This window comes from Blastomyces gilchristii (genome assembly GCF_000003855.2).
Source record: "Blastomyces gilchristii SLH14081 genomic scaffold supercont1.5, whole genome shotgun sequence".
NCBI classification, from domain to species: Eukaryota; Fungi; Ascomycota; class Eurotiomycetes; order Onygenales; family Ajellomycetaceae; genus Blastomyces; species Blastomyces gilchristii.
In genome coordinates, this window is record NW_003101678.1 from 1,352,740 (window position 1) to 1,367,870 (window position 15,131).

General features: G+C 43.4%; 4 protein-coding genes across 5 annotated transcripts; 3 read left to right on the forward strand and 1 right to left on the reverse strand.

Annotated features, from left to right (window-relative positions):
- Nucleotides 1-64: 64 nt before the first annotated feature.
- BDBG_03349 (proteasome component PRE2) lies at nucleotides 65-2,160 on the forward strand. Its single transcript, XM_002626139.2, has 3 exons — nucleotides 65-399; nucleotides 512-733; nucleotides 910-2,160. The coding sequence occupies exons 1-3, from the start codon at nucleotides 268-270 to the stop codon at nucleotides 1,405-1,407; spliced, it is 852 nt and encodes a 283-aa protein (XP_002626185.1). The 5' UTR covers nucleotides 65-267; the 3' UTR covers nucleotides 1,408-2,160.
- Nucleotides 1,830-7,021, reverse strand: BDBG_03350 (DNA-directed RNA polymerase I subunit RPA2). Its single transcript, XM_002626140.2, has 2 exons — nucleotides 5,617-7,021; nucleotides 1,830-5,502 (listed from the first exon to the last, which is right to left on the reverse strand). The coding sequence occupies exons 1-2, from the start codon at nucleotides 6,112-6,114 to the stop codon at nucleotides 2,269-2,271; spliced, it is 3,732 nt and encodes a 1,243-aa protein (XP_002626186.1). The 5' UTR covers nucleotides 6,115-7,021; the 3' UTR covers nucleotides 1,830-2,268.
- BDBG_03352 lies at nucleotides 6,395-10,095 on the forward strand. 2 transcript variants are annotated; one of them, XM_031721211.1, is made up of 7 exons: nucleotides 6,451-7,761; nucleotides 7,875-7,947; nucleotides 8,054-8,073; nucleotides 8,145-8,207; nucleotides 8,281-8,352; nucleotides 8,507-8,832; nucleotides 9,135-10,095. In XM_031721211.1, the coding sequence occupies exons 1-6, from the start codon at nucleotides 7,709-7,711 to the stop codon at nucleotides 8,778-8,780; spliced, it is 555 nt and encodes a 184-aa protein (XP_031577681.1). In that variant the 5' UTR covers nucleotides 6,451-7,708; the 3' UTR covers nucleotides 8,781-8,832; nucleotides 9,135-10,095. The 2 variants fall into 2 exon arrangements, with proteins under 2 accessions (XP_031577680.1, XP_031577681.1); XM_031721210.1 differs by having other exon boundaries at nucleotides 6,395-7,761; nucleotides 8,507-10,095.
- Nucleotides 10,096-10,774: 679 nt separating this feature from the next.
- On the forward strand, nucleotides 10,775-12,335 carry BDBG_03353 (uncharacterized protein). The gene is made up of 3 exons (XM_002626143.2): nucleotides 10,775-11,412; nucleotides 11,497-11,610; nucleotides 11,720-12,335. Exons 1-3 carry the CDS (start codon nucleotides 11,390-11,392, stop codon nucleotides 12,033-12,035), a joined length of 453 nt encoding a protein of 150 aa, XP_002626189.1. The 5' UTR covers nucleotides 10,775-11,389; the 3' UTR covers nucleotides 12,036-12,335.
- Nucleotides 12,336-15,131: the final 2,796 nt, after the last annotated feature.

The window sequence follows — 15,131 nt, forward strand, 5'->3', positions numbered from 1 at the left end:
GTTTTAAGTTCCCCGTGTGACCCTCTACGGCTCTGTCAATGTATATGCTGGCGAGAGATAAGTCATGTGACACAGGCAGCTGCCCAGTGACGCGCTTCCAAGCAAACTTCATACTTCATCCCCAAAAGCTCAACGAAGCTCCAACCCTCAAGATACCTGTATACTACGATCTCGTCCCTTTTTCTTCGTTTTTCTCCTCATTTCATTATTTTCTGTGTCCTGTGTCTCTTCTCCTCCTGCTTAGAACCCCTTTGCTTTCTCCTCATCATGGATACCCTCGTCGCCCAATACGCCCGGCCTCAGGTCAAGAATGAAGGCTACTCCCGGACCGAAGAGCAAGAGTTCACAGAGGCATTGCCGCCTCTATCTCTAAAATTCGCTCTTCCTCCAGTTGATAAAGTGAGTCTTTGTGGGCCAGTGTTGCGAGCTAATTGAATGTTATCTTAGACTGCCCCTATTTTGCGCCTTTTATATCCTCTTTCTAACTGTTCGCATTATCTCTCCATCTTAGCCTGCCTCCTTCCTTCGAGCCGTAACCGACGACCATGCCAACCCAGACTGCCCCATTAAAATCGCTCATGGCACCACGACTCTTGCGTTCAGATTTAAAGGAGGGATCATCGTGGCGACAGATTCCAGAGCTACCGCTGGTAACTGGATAGCTAGTCAGACTGTGAAGAAGGTTATAGAGATCAACAGTTGTCTGTTAGGGACTATGGCTGGTGGCGCTGCTGTATGTACTATCATTATTCTTACTTACATCCTAGTTGCTCTAGGGACCCCGTATTTCCTATTATTGCCCTTGTTGCTTGGGATTCTGCTCAGCTTAGCAATCTGGCCAACTTCTGTTCTGGGCTGCTCAACTGGAGAGAAACATTGACAACTAACTACTCCCACCCTGTGCCGTAGGACTGTCAATACTGGCTCGCCTATCTAGGCATGCAATGCCGTCTCCACGAACTCCGCCACAAACGCCGCATATCCGTCGCCGCCGCCTCCAAGATCCTCGCCAACCTCGTCTACAACTACAAGGGCATGGGCCTAAGCATGGGCACCATGTGCGCCGGCGTAACCCCGCAAGAGGGGCCTGCGCTCTACTACATCGACTCAGACGGAACACGACTGGCAGGAAATCTCTTCTGCGTCGGCTCTGGCCAAACGTTTGCATATGGCGTGCTCGATGCCGAGTACCGATTTGACCTGACGGATGAAGAGGCGCTGGAGCTGGGCAGGCGGAGTATCCTCGCCGCGACGCATAGAGATGCTTACTCCGGTGGCTATATCAATCTGTACCATGTGAAGGAAGCCGGGTGGGAGAAGCATGGTTTCAATGATACCAATCCTATATTCTGGAAGACGAAGTTGGAGAAGAATGAGTTCTCGAATGTTACGGGAACGTTGGAGTAAAATGGGGGGAGGGCGTGTGTTTGTTTTTCTTCGGTTTTCCTTTAATGATATTGAGCGGCTGCTCTTCTGTTGCTTCTACCACTTTGTGATAAATTTAGCTTGCTAGAAAATTTAAATACGGTAGAATTTGGCAATCGGCCCTCTTCCATTTTTCCACTCCACCTCCTGTTCATTATCACCCTTCCCCCAAGCATCATAGGTCTCTCCCTACCCTTTCTTAAAGAACCTTATCACGCAGTAAGGTTCAGTCTGCGGAGTACCCAGGTCACACCGTCCTTCATCGAATTGCTGAAAGCCCCTGATAACCCCCCCCCCTCCCCATCCAACTCGAATGCTGGAGAGGGGCTAACCATTCACACAGAACCTATGTCCGTTTTACTATCCCCCGCCGCTTCGGAAACTCTGGGGATGTCCGTTGAGCCCGTTAAAAAATGAACGAGCAGGGAAGGATAAGTTTAATAGGGGGGCTAACTCCTCTTCACTAAAACACTTTGTATTGGGTCTCCCTCTATCGCTACGGAGTAGATGTTCTGCGGATTAATATTACTTGATCAGCTGGTTACATAGACGGGTCGTTCAGATGATTGGGAGCAAGGACATGGAAAGGACCACTGTATAAGAAAGAAACTATAGCTAGATACATGCAAGATCGTACGCAGAGAGATATTTTTCGCCAGATATGGAGAGAAAGCGACGGTGATGAAAAGGATTCTAGAAATAACACATGATGCAATAACATATCTAGCTTCTTACGCCAATTACAATATCTCCTCCATATTTTTGTTTTTGTTTTTTCTTTCCGTGATTCCAAGGGGCGATCCAAACCCAGTCCTTGAACCGCCATCTCACTGTCATGGAACCTCAATTATTAACCTTAAATGTCATCCTGATGCCCATAGCCGCCAGCTCAACATCCAAATACTTCAACACGCCCGGCACGGCAACAACCGTCGTATCATCTCCACCAACAAACCTCTTCCCCTCTCCGTCCTCCCATACTTCAGCTCGGGGGTCATCGAAGATAGCTTCCCTCGCGCACCGACGGCAGCGCACAATCCCCGCAGTGCCACCCAACGCACTCACAGCACCACCAGGCCTCGCCAGACCTGATGACGACGACTTCGCGACAGCAGCCATAGCCGGGTTTTTACTGGGCGCCATGAGCTTGGAGACAGCAACCTGCGTTGACAGGAACGAGCCACACGTCCTGCAGATCCACGAGCGCGTGGTGTCCGAGCAGTTCATCAGCCGGTCTTGCAGGAGGAAAGCGGCGCCGTGGGCAAGGAGTGAATCGCGCTCCATCTCTCCGACACGGATACCACCACCTTTTGCACGGCCCTTGACGGGCTGCCCTGTCAATGCGTTCACGGGACCCGTCGTCCGCACCTGGAATTTGTCGTTCACCATGTGTCTGAGACGTTGATAGTAGACGACGCCTAGGTAGATGTCGGCGGCAAACTCGCGGCCGGTTATGCCGGAGTACATGGGTTCGTTGCCGTGGAAGTTGTAACCGGCTTTGCGTAGTTGTTCGCCGAAGAAGTCGCCTGCGGTGTTCTCTTCGGAGAATCGGAACGGCGTGGCGTCCTGCGCGAGGCCGTGGAGAGCGCCAGCTTTGCCCGCGAGGGACTCGATGAACATACCGATTGTCATTCGGGAGGGGAAAGCGTGCGGATTGATGATGATGTCGGGCTGGATGCCAGTTTCGGAGAAGGGCATGTCGATTGCAGGCCACAGCTGGGAGCAGACACCCTTCTGCCCGTGGCGGGAGGAAAATTTATCTCCAATGAGCGGTTTTCGAGGGATGCGGAATTTGACGCTGAGGGCTTGGCAGGGGTCACCACCTGTTTCGGAGCCAAGGATGCGGACGCTGTCAACGTAGCCCTCTTCGGTGTCCTTGTACTTGAGGAAGTGAGTTTGTCTGTCAATGTTGACGTAGGAGTTCGATACCGGGTCGAAGCGGACTGTATGCCATGCAGCGACGAGGCTGCCTTCGGTCACACGGGCACCGATGTGAGGGAGACCATCTTCGTCCAGAGCATCGCGCCATTCTCCTTTAACAAGACCGCCCGGTGCGAACCCAAATAGTTTGCTAACCTCCCGTCTCGCCTTACCCCGGCCACGAGATTCCTTGTCATCAAGGGAGTATATTTTTGTTTTGTAGATTGTGCCCCACCCAAATCCTCTGTCATGGGCAGATTTATTGATAATCATAGCGTCGTCCATGTCGTAACCAGTATATGACAACACAGCCACAACAGCATTCATGCCGTTAGGGAAGTTGTCAAGTCCGTAGCTATTATAGAGAGGGCTCCGAACAACAGGGCTTTGCCCGGTTTGTAGCCGGTAGAGTTTGTTGTCGGTACGGTATTCCATAGATGATCCCGGTGTTCCCATCGCCTGCTTACTCATTTGGCATTGGTACATATTACGGGGAGATTGGTTGAAGTCCGAGAATGGAGTCATGTTGGCGACAATCGAGAGGATGTGTGTAGGGTCGAATTCCACATGGGTAGATACGCCGGATGTGATATCGGACGGAAGGCAGGCAATTTCCATGTATGGCTGCTCTAGCGGGCCAACATAGTCAAGTTTGTCCAGCGGGAGGTATTTGACTGGCCGTAGCATCCTCGCACATTGGGAGAATAGATAGATGCCTGGGTATTGCCCCCGATTCGAGTTGGGAACATATCCGATTTCAAGTTCCACGGGAAGACTTCGATGTCCCTCAACCTTCCAATACCGCAGAGTGTCAGAAATCATGCGAGCCTGTTTCGGGGAACAGTAACCAAGAATTCGCCCGTCCAGCTGGACTACCACACTCTCATCCAGAGCCACGGAGGACTCAGAGGTCACTCCTAAATTCGATATCACTTGAGGGACGCCGGAGACATCCAAGTTACTTGTTGCGATTTCACACTTATGGGCGAGATGGTTTAAAAGTCCGCAGGGACTTCCGTCGGGTGTATGGACTGGGCAAAGGAATCCCCAGCTCTCAGGGAGAAGCTTACGAACGGTGGTCGTTTTAAGCTGCGCGAAAAAGCTTCCTCTGTGTATCATTCGGAAATGGCTGATGAACCGGTAGAAGTTAATTTTCTCGGCTATAACAGTATAACCAGATGGTTGTTGTAGGTCAAGACCCGTTGGACTGACGAGGTTACCGGTGGAGAGGAAATACTCCAGCGCACCACCAATATTTTCATTCGTCCTGGTCACAATTCTACTGAGGAATTCCTTCTCAAATCTTGGATCTGAGAATGGTGCATTTTGATTTCTGAAAGCCCAATCACGCGCAACAGGGCCGAAGGATCTCAGCCATTCCTCGAGGCGCTCCTTCAAGAGCATCCCGTAGAGAAAACCGCCAAGAAGTACTTCTTGGTTTGAAATAGCGTCAGGGTTATCCGGAGCGCAATCTCCCGCCACCAGGGTATAGAGCTTCCTGATCATGAAAAGTATCATATTGAACTTATCATTGTCTTGAGACTCAGTCACATTTTGGTTACCGAGATGTGGTAATACGACCTTTCGAAGAAATTCCGTGCCCACGGCCTCATCCGGCATATCTGCAGGCATTCCCAAAACAGGCCGGAATTTCTCTCCAAGGTAAGCTCTCGTGTCGTCCCTCCCATGAAGTCCATATCCTTTGTACGTCCGTAAAAGCAGTTCGACTCGATCAGTAACGAAGGAGTTTTGAATTCCCTTAGATCCTTCACGGCCAACTAACCGCTCGAAAATGTCCCGGTCATTCGTTTCTACCAGTGCTTTCAATATCATCGCTACCGGGACAAGGAACTCATTTTTCCTCCAAGAAAACCGGAATGTCACATTGCCGTCGCTGAGGTAATGTAAAACGTTCGTTTGAGAAGTCTGATCAGGCCTAACGGAACGGATTTGAATACCGTATTTTGTATATGTTGGGCCACGTTTCGTGAAAGAGTTACGGACGATGGCCATGGGAAAATTCCTTCGCCCAACAATCAGCATTCGAATGAGCTTCTCGTTTCCATTGACAATGAAATAGCCGCCAAGTTCTTCAGATTCCTCCTTTCGTTGGACAAGCTGTTCCGGGGAAGCCTTTTCGAGGTGGCACCGGTTGGACTATAGAACAGTTTTCATTGTAAATTGAATGTTTCGATCAATTAATAAAGAAGGGAGGATTACAAACGGAAGAAACGATAATGCACTTCCAGCATTTTGGGACTGTATCCTTACCCTTAGCATGATCGGAACCTGGCCTAGTTCTCTGACCGACTCTTTCCACTCGCCATTGTTCACCTTATACTCCAGTCGCGCTCTTAATCTGCCACGGTATGTTGCATGTCTCTCCCGACACTCTGATGGGTAGATTTCTCTGTTCCGTGTACTGAACTTGTTTGATGCCGGAAGCATAGCCTTTTCAAGGAACAGCTCCGTAATGCGCACGGAGAGCTTGTTTCTTCGGGGTGCCCGTCTCCCTTCCTCCAGCCTAGCCCGCTTCTGCTCCAGTGTTTCCGCATCACCGTCCAGGAATGACTTGGTGCCAATATCCTTTATTGCAGCCTCTAAGACTTTGTGGTCGTCAAATAGGGCATTGAAGGAATCGATATGGGGTCGGATGGTTGCTGAGAGGGACGGATATGCGGTCTGATCCTTGGGGGGGTTTCGGAATAACCGCTCACGGCGGAGAGTGTCGTACTCGACTGACCATTCTGTAGCTGTAGAGGGCGCCATGGCGGGGTAAAACAGAAGGGATTAAACCCAAGCCAAAATGCAATTGAAGTAGAAGGGAATATCCGAAGCGTAGAGAAGTCACAGGGAGTGCGAGCTCAAGTGCGAGCTCAAATGCGCCCTGGGGTTGAAACGCTAAACTTTTTTTACGGCTAGAGTGCAGCCGCCATGACGAGTGGAACAGCTCGAAATTAATATTTGAAATGTAAAACGGGAGGCCAACTGCCTGAGTGTCTCACACTTCGTTTTCCTTTTTATTATTTTTTGCTCTGATGAACTGCCTCCCCAAGCTCGTGGTCTATTTTTCTTCCCCTTTCGAGGTTCTGCCGGTGTGAAATTTTTCGAGCGAAGCTAACGAACGCGGACAGCTATCATCACGTGGAGATAGTGAGAAGGTTCCAAGGTTACTAACCTCCAGCCGCCAGCATCCAGCCAGCATCCAGCCAGCAGCAAACGGAATCAACGACCACAAATATGATTGCCGTCAACCTCGCCAACCATCAAACCAGCCAATAGCCTCCGCTCTTCTCTGCGATCAACAGCAGCGGCAGGGATTGAGGGAAATACACAGAGAAAAAGAAAGAAGTAAAAATACATTCTGTCCCAGCTTACCAGCTTAGCGCCGGCTGGGCTCTAGTTTCTCCACCACCCTCGCTGCTTCCAACACCAATCCGTCATCCCGCGTGGGTGGGCTTTGCGCCGGCGGATGCGCACTGCACACTGCAATAATCTGCATAAGCCAAACTACGCAAGGAACGGTAACAGGGGACCAGGGACTCTTAGTTAGGGTCGAAACGCCGCCCGCGAATCCCAGCAGCAACTCCTCACACCCGGCGTCAAAACTCCATTTTCGGTCATGTGTACACGGGCGTACTTCGCGCGGAGGTGATGCAGCCATAAAAGTGCGAAACACTTTGTACCCATTAATTGATTGCCTGGAGAGAGGAAAGCTCTCTATTTCTCACTTCCCCTCTCTCTTTTGCTGGTGAGGAGCTTCTTCCGAGAGTCTACGCATTGCTGGCAGAACAGAGGATTGGGTTGTTTGCTAACTAGTTTATTTCCTTCCATTCCTCTTTTTTTCTTTTTGAAATATATATATCCATCTCTTTGGTTGATTTATCTGCCTGGTTGCATTTTTTGCCATTTAGCTTTTGTTCAGGTGCCTTGTGTGTGATTGTTTACGTCGGGTTTATTAAATTCTTTCGGGAGGTTTCTGCCTGTCATCTGGGGTTTTGTACTCCATCCCCAGCCTTGGATGCGAAATTATACCTCTCACTTCTGTCCCAAGGATAAAAGGAACGCATTTTCGTCATTATTGTGTGTGCTTTGTCCTGCAGATCCATCTCTTACCCTTCTTAACAGACGCCACACCCCACGACTAAATTTCTTGGTGTACATATTTCTGTACACACCACGATAATATTCACACACACACAAACTATCTTTACTCATTTCCTCCGTGGGTTTCTCACACAAACGTCGCAAAATTATCGTGAGCCGGGTTTTCCTACTTCCAAACCTCTCTCGTTGCCTCCTAGATACCGCCTACTACCTCTTGGATATCGGGACATCACTGCTATTCGTCCATAGCAGATCCATGATGGCGGGCTTCTTCAAAAGTATCTATGACTGGTTGCTCAGAAAGTTTTGGTTAGTTTGCGGCTCGAGCATCCGTGTGCGATGGGTTGCATCTGGCGGGTGCATAACATCATCAAGCGCTGCCAGATCCCATGGCCATGACAGCATAGCTAATTAGTCCTCAGGGCAACCGAAATGGATGTGACGATGATCGGGTTGCAAAATGCTGGAAAGTCGTCATTGTTGCGGGTTTTAGCGGTGAGGCAATGTTTTTCTATCAGCAGTGATAGCAAAATCTCATTCTGTTGTTTTATGTTGTGCTATGCCTTGCTATGTTTTGCTGTGCTAACTGAGATGGAACCAGGGAGGGGAATTCACGGTAGAGTATGTTTTAAGGGAGGGTTGAGGATGTCTGTTCGTCGATCTACCATACTTCCCACTAACACCGCCCTCAGCTCTATTCCCACCATCGGATTTAACACCGCGCGGGTACAGAAAGGCCATGTCACACTAAAATGGTCAGCTTAGTCCATATGGATATATCTCCACCATTTCACCCTAGGGCAACCTTCTTCTAACAGAAGTATATAGTTGGGACCTTGGAGGTCAGCCCAGATTCAGGCCGATGTGGGAACGGTATTGCCGCGGCGTCAACGCCCTGTTGTGAGTGTTAATTCGTCTAGTTATCCCCGTTTCCCCAGAAAAGCTGCTCGTCTTTCTCCGGTGAGGCCGATGCTGTCAAAGAAACATCATCAGGAACTTTAGAATTGACCTGTCCCCCCAAACTAAAATAAAAAATAAATAAATAAAATAACAGATACGTCGTCGACGCAGCTGATAAGGAAAAGCTGCCCACAGCCACGGAAGAACTTCACGATCTCGTGAGCAAACGGTCCCTCGACGGCATCCCACTGCTGGTCCTGGGCAACAAGTCCGATCTCCCCAACAAGCTCTCCGTCGACGAATTGATTGAAGCCATGGACTTGAAGTCCATCATGCATCGCGAAGTGAGCTGCTATGGGATTAGTGCCAAAGAGGAGACGAATCTCGATGCCGTGCTGCACTGGTTAATCGCCCGATCAAGCAAGTGAAACTCACCATCACCATACCCGCCCGCTCCTCCGCTCCTCCTCTTATCCCATGGTATGCCGATATTTTTTCTATTTCCTGTCCGAATTCAAACCAGCAAACCCCAAACCCCATCAATTTATTTTCCATCTCATCGACTGTCTTCGTTGTTGTTTCTTGACTTTAGCTCCGAATCTCGCCCTCTCTCTCCTTTTCTTGTTTCCTTTCCTTTTCCTTTTCTTGCCATATATCGTTTTTCCCGGACTCCATGCATCCATTGTATTTTCTTTTTCTTTTGTGTTCCCAGTTCATCCCGGACCGTTTGTAACGATACTGACGCTTTCTCTTCCGTACTTTCTTCCTTCCTCCTTTTCTAGCAATTTCTCATTCCCCCAAAATGCATGAGGTGACGTATTCAATTAATTCTCCCTCCCCCTAAATCCCCCTACTACCGGCCAATGGGGGTTGCCATTCCATTTCGCTCCTTTCATTTTATCTTCCATGTTCCCCCCTGTTAATCGCCGTCTATATTTATTTGCCTCTCTCGCCCTCGTCTTCAATGGATATGTTAATGGTAATCTTTGGCATAAGAAGCAAGCGGGTGAGCGGTTTTCTGCTTTTTTTTCTCGTCTTTTCCTCACATTTTCTCCGCTGTTCCTTCTACCTTGTTGTCCTCGTTGCATTTTAGCTTTTCTGCATTTAGGGCTTTTATTTTTCTTCTTTCCTTTTTGGATGGGTGTTTTTACCGTGGTCGGCACGACGACACGTTCGTGTTAGGGAGGATAGGAGAGGAAGGCTGGTGAAAAGATCGAGGAGGCTGCCGTATGCAATGGCATGGGGCTTGACGCTAGATGTCGGATTGTTGGCTGGTTGTCTGCATCCGTACTGGTAAATTGAGATCTATCATTCTTATTTAGTTTCATCAAGTTTTTATTTTTATTTTTATTTTTATTTTTATTTTTATTTTTATTTTTTTGGTTCCTCATTATCACCTGTCTATCCCAGAGATATATGCCAGGAGACGAACGAAGATGGAGAAGAGGGAATAACCGCTTATCAGTGAACAAGAAAAAAAAAGAAAAAAAAGTGGATTGAAGATCATTTTTAATCTGGCAACGGGGAGCGTCAGCATAATAATCTGCCATTCGGAGGGATTGTCGCTTTGTACGCAGCGTATGGGGAGAGTAAGTAGGGAGGTGATGAAGGGTCAACCAACACCCGTTGGACAGACAACAACAGTGAACAAAAAAGGAAAACCAAAATGGAAAAAAAGAAGAGTCAATTCTAAACAATTTCGATTACATTTATATCTATCTATCTATCTACCTATCTATCTATATATATATATATACTGCCCCATCCAACACGTATGTATGAACAACTCATCAAACAGCCATCTCAGCAGCAGAGCACAGACCAACTGATGCGTTGGCAGTGCATGAAAAATGGCCAACCATCCAATCCATGGATTCGTAAACTATCCAACCCCAGGGATATAAATGAGTGTGTGAGAGTGTGTGCCCCTCACTTGCCACACAAATATTATTACATGTGATGTGACAAGATGGCGATTGGCACTACTCCACATATAGTTAATTGATCACACCGCCAAAATGAGATATGTGATCTCTGTAGGTGGCTCATGTGGGATGAGACTTCCCTTGACCCCGGGAGCTTTGGTTTTCGATGGGGAGAGGCCAAAATATTGGGATATACTGTACATTTTTTATTTTTTTATTTATTTATTTATTTATCTATTTATATTTCTATGTTTTGCCATGTTAAGGATGGATGTCTTAAATAGGAAGCGCTGAAATGCGGGAATGTTGTTTCAGGATGCGACTAGGCCTGAACCTCCCCTAGCCGTTGCAGATGGAGTTACTATTACCCGTTCCACCTTATTTAGCCTGGATTGGGCTACGTCCGTGTTTCGTTGGCAGCCCTACACTACTCTGCGGATAAATATAGATATAGATACGCGTATGGACTGCTACGGGCGAGAGGGAAGCATGCATGCCTTATGCTATGATATAATGGAATCAACTCTTGGCAAGTTCCGTCAACGCCCGAGGTTTCCGCGGCTCCTATTGGTTCCAAACGATGTCTTCGGTGCCAAGGAGGACCTCCGTTTCGCACCTTGCCTAATATGGAAGTCATTGACGCGGGCTGGGCGGTCGGAGATATGTCGGCCCGGCCGCGGCTCAGCCACACTGCAATTCGCAGACAAGAACAAGAATGGCTGCTTCCGGCTTCACCTCGATTCTCTATCTAGCTCCTCCTCCCCTCCTCCTCATCAGCAAGCAAGCAGCTATCACCCATTTCCATCAGAAAACACCCTGCCATCATCAATCTCGCTCACGATCTCTCTTCTCTTCTCTTCTCTCCTCTGCTTGATTGATTGCAACCACACCATCTCCAGAAAAGCGCGATAGTGCTTGAGGCTGGCCCCGATCCAATAACCCAGCCACATTCCGTCATCAGCATCTCATAATAAGCAACACTTTTCTACAGCAGTTAATCAATCATCTATATTTATAACCCCTACTCCACGACAAGCCAGTCTCCCTTACTTCATCCTTTCCCTTTAGAAAACAGATCCTTCTCTCATCTCGGAGACTGTCCCGTCGCAAAGATGCATCTTGCTCGTAGATATGAGTGAGTCGGAACTCCTGCCTCAAAACCTCCATCATTTCCAAATGTATCAATTGAATGAAAGTTCTAACACACACACCCCACCAGCTGCTACGAGGAGTTAGGACGTGTCTACTGCAGATCAGCCTGGAGCGACTGGGGTCGCTGGGTTGCCCTAGTCATCGTCGTTCTCGGTGCTTTCCTCGTCTTCCTCGCCTTTGCGTACGTCTCTCGTCTCCCCCTCCAACCTTCCTCGTCCGCATTTATTGGATCCACTCTCCCAAAAGTAAAATAGGAAAAGAAAAGAAAAGAACTGACGACAAACCAACAGTTGCATCTCCTCCCGCCGCCGCCGCCGTCGCGGCCAACAACCCTTCCACGGCACAGGCTGGGCCGCCCAGAACACTTTCTGGCAGCAACAACAACAACAGAATCAACCACCCAACATGCCTCCGCCCCAATACACGCCGAATAGCGGCTACTACGGTCCCAAGCCTACTTACTTTGGCGGCCAGCAGCAACCGCAGCCACCCTACCAATATCCACCACCGCAGGAACAAGGCGTCGAGCTGCAAACGCCGCAGAATGTCCATCGGGCTGGGGAGCCCGTTTATTCGCCGCCGCCTGGGCCGCCTCCTGCGAAGTAAGGCGGTTTTGGGAAGGAAATAAAATTTAAGAAAAATTTTAAATCATTTTTTTTCCTATTGAGAAAGAGAGGTAGAAGGTATTATAAATTATAGTACTCTTAAAAAATTCCCTTTCTCTCTCTATTCTCTCTTTTTTTTTGCCTTCTGAAGTCATGACTCATTATAGCATCTGAGAGTTAGTTAATTTTTGATTTTTGCTTGCATGACATTGTGTTTTCCTAGTTTATTATTTTACTTTTTTTTTATTTTCTTTTCTTTTCTTATCTAAGTAGTTAATGAATGAATGTATTTAGAATTGAAGAGTGAGAATTATAAGTTATAAGTTAAACTCTTGAGTTTTCTTTTAATATATTAATTTATATATCTAAGAACTGATTAATTTTAATTCACTTTTAACTTTACTTTTTTCTTAACATAAAAATATAATTTGAAAAAATGTTTGATTATTAAATAATAATACAGCTGTTTTTAAATATATTTATAAATGTAAAAAGTTCTAACAGCTTTACTTATATAAAAAGTTAATATATATTTATAATTTTATATAAATTTAAATACTTTTAAACTATATTTAATAATATATTTAAAAATCAGTAAAAAATACAAGTTTTTCAGAAATATAATAATTCTATGTATAAAATAATTTATAATTACTGTATTAAAGTAATTATATATATATTTCAAATTAATAGTATATAGAAAAGTAATAAATAAAAAAATATTTAATTTAATAAAAATGTTTTTAAAGTAATTAATTAATATTATAAAAAGCTAACTATTATATAATTTTTCATAAAAAGTTTATAGTTATTAATTATATAAGTTAATTACTATAGTAACTGAGAAAGTATATAAGTAAAAATAGTTATAATATAATAAAATTGAAGTAGTAATTAAGTAGTAATATTTAGACTGACTATATAATCATATCTGAGACTAGAATCAGAATATTTAATAATCTTATTATCAATTTAACTAATCTCATTACACAGTTTTAACATTAGATAGTAGTTTTATACTGTTTCAGTGAGACTTACTATCTACTCTTATTATATTTTTTAAATAAGATTATGATTTTCACTAGACTGACTGCTGAGACTATGAATTTCACATTTAATCTCATTTAATCTAATCTTATACATTTCTTGATGTGAATCTCACTGAGACTAGTTATTAAAAAAACATGTAAAGTGACTATATATCAGATCTTAAAATGAAATTATGACTTGAAAAAAATGAGAAAGTGATCTCATTTAGTTTCATTTAATCTCATTCTTGGCATAAAGTTACTATTTTTAGACATTTTAAGGTTTTTTTTAGACTATTTTTAATTTTTTAAAAAGTAACACTTTTTGATAACACTCAAATGAGATTTAAAGTCATTTAAAGCAATAAAAATAATTTAAATTGAGAAGTGAAAATCATGATCTCATTTGAAAAATATGACAAGAGTAGACAGTAAGTCTCACTGAGACAGTATAAGACTACTATCTAATGTTAAAACCATGTAATGAGATCAGTTGAATTGATAATGAGACTATCAAAAAATCTGATCCTGATCTTAAACACGGTCACACGGTCAGTCTAATTTTCACTTCTTAATTTAAATTATTTTTATTACTTTAAATGACTTTAAATCTTATTTAAGTATTATTAAAAAGTGTTACTTTTTAAAAAATTAAAAATAGTCTAAAAAAAACCTTAAAATGTCTAAAAATAGTAACTTTATATTAAGAATGAAACTAAATAAGATTGTATAAGATTACTTTTTTATTTTTTCTAAGTCATAGTCTCATTTTAAAATCTAATATGTGATTAAAAGATTGTGGGTCAGTGTATAATTACAGATATACACTGACTTTTTATATACATTATATTAAATTAATTAGTGACTGCTATAATCTCTTTACATTTATAAGCATGTTCAGAAGCAGCTGTATTATTATCTGATAATTATATATTCTTCTGAATTACATTCTTTCTCACTAGATTCAGTCATACTTATATAATTATAATATACACTCTAGCTTTATACGGATTAGCATACTACTAGTGTTTATAATTATATAGTCTATTTCTCATTCAGCTAGTATTCTGTATACACTCTTACAAAGAAACTTTCACTATATTATATTACTTATTCACTAACTTTTTTCATTTTTTAATTATCTTCTTCATTATTATCATTATTGAATATTATTATCTTATTCAAGATTTCTATCTCTTCTTCTATTTAACATTCTCTATCTGTTTATCTATTACATTATATATGTTTCTGATAATAACTCTCTGTTTTCATAACAAGTGTTTTTATAGTCCTTATATCAGACAGTTCATTAGCTGTAAGTGTAACATATTATAAAATATGATTAGAACTTGTTTATCTTCTAACAATTATCAGAATATACTATTGTAAATAACATATTTTCTCTATCTTCTCATACACTCTTGATCTTCTTTTCTCAGTGAGTATCTAATTGTGTTTTCTAATTATGTTTTCTAATCATGTTTTATATGAACACAGATACTGATATATTTGTTTTAATTCATATAGAATCTTCACACATTGACAGATTCATATTCATAGATGATAGCGAATACCTCAATGTTGAATTATTAATCAAGAACTTGAAGAATGTAATAATGAAGAAATTATCTGTGTTATATATAGCTGAGTCTTTCATATTTCTTTCTACTCTCTCTGTTTCTTTCTCTGCTACTTTCTCTCAATCTTCTACACTTATCTCTGTGTCTGATTCTTCTGCTTCTGCAATCTCTGTTTCTACAATTCTCACTTCTATTCTCACTACTTCTGTTCTCTCTGTCTCTGCTGCTTCTATCTTCATTATTAACTCTTCTTATTTCAAGAAGATGTTGTATAGACTTGATGAATCACATTTCTCAGTATATATACTTCTACTCTTTTTACTGATCTCTAGAATAATTTATTATACAAAGACAGTGTATATATAACACAACTATCTGAAGCTCAGTCACAGACACTGATTATTACATTCATTTTAAGTATTTATAATGAGATAATTATTTATTCATATCAGAGAATCACTTCTCTTCTTAATAGTATTAAAATTATAA

Bases quoted from the DNA above. Each gene is read 5' to 3' on its own strand.
- BDBG_03350 (XM_002626140.2), bottom strand. From the start codon at position 6,114: ATGGCGCCCTCTACAGCTACAGAATGGTCAGTCGAGTACGACACTCTC. The intron at 5,503-5,616 runs GTAAGGATACAG...ACTGTTCTATAG, and splicing joins AGGTTCCGATCATGCTAAGG to TCCAACCGGTGCCACCTCGA.
- BDBG_03349 (XM_002626139.2), top strand. From the start codon at position 268: ATGGATACCCTCGTCGCCCAATACGCCCGGCCTCAGGTCAAGAATGAA. The intron at 400-511 runs GTGAGTCTTTGT...TCTCCATCTTAG, and splicing joins CTCTTCCTCCAGTTGATAAA to CCTGCCTCCTTCCTTCGAGC. The intron at 734-909 runs GTATGTACTATC...CCTGTGCCGTAG, and splicing joins CTATGGCTGGTGGCGCTGCT to GACTGTCAATACTGGCTCGC.
- BDBG_03353 (XM_002626143.2), top strand. From the start codon at position 11,390: ATGCATCTTGCTCGTAGATATGA. The intron at 11,413-11,496 runs GTGAGTCGGAAC...ACACCCCACCAG, and splicing joins CATCTTGCTCGTAGATATGA to CTGCTACGAGGAGTTAGGAC. The intron at 11,611-11,719 runs GTACGTCTCTCG...ACAAACCAACAG, and splicing joins CTCGTCTTCCTCGCCTTTGC to TTGCATCTCCTCCCGCCGCC.
- BDBG_03352 (XM_031721210.1), top strand. From the start codon at position 7,709: ATGATGGCGGGCTTCTTCAAAAGTATCTATGACTGGTTGCTCAGAAAG. The intron at 7,948-8,053 runs GTGAGGCAATGT...AGATGGAACCAG, and splicing joins CATTGTTGCGGGTTTTAGCG to GGAGGGGAATTCACGGTAGA. The intron at 8,208-8,280 runs GTCAGCTTAGTC...AGAAGTATATAG, and splicing joins GGCCATGTCACACTAAAATG to TTGGGACCTTGGAGGTCAGC.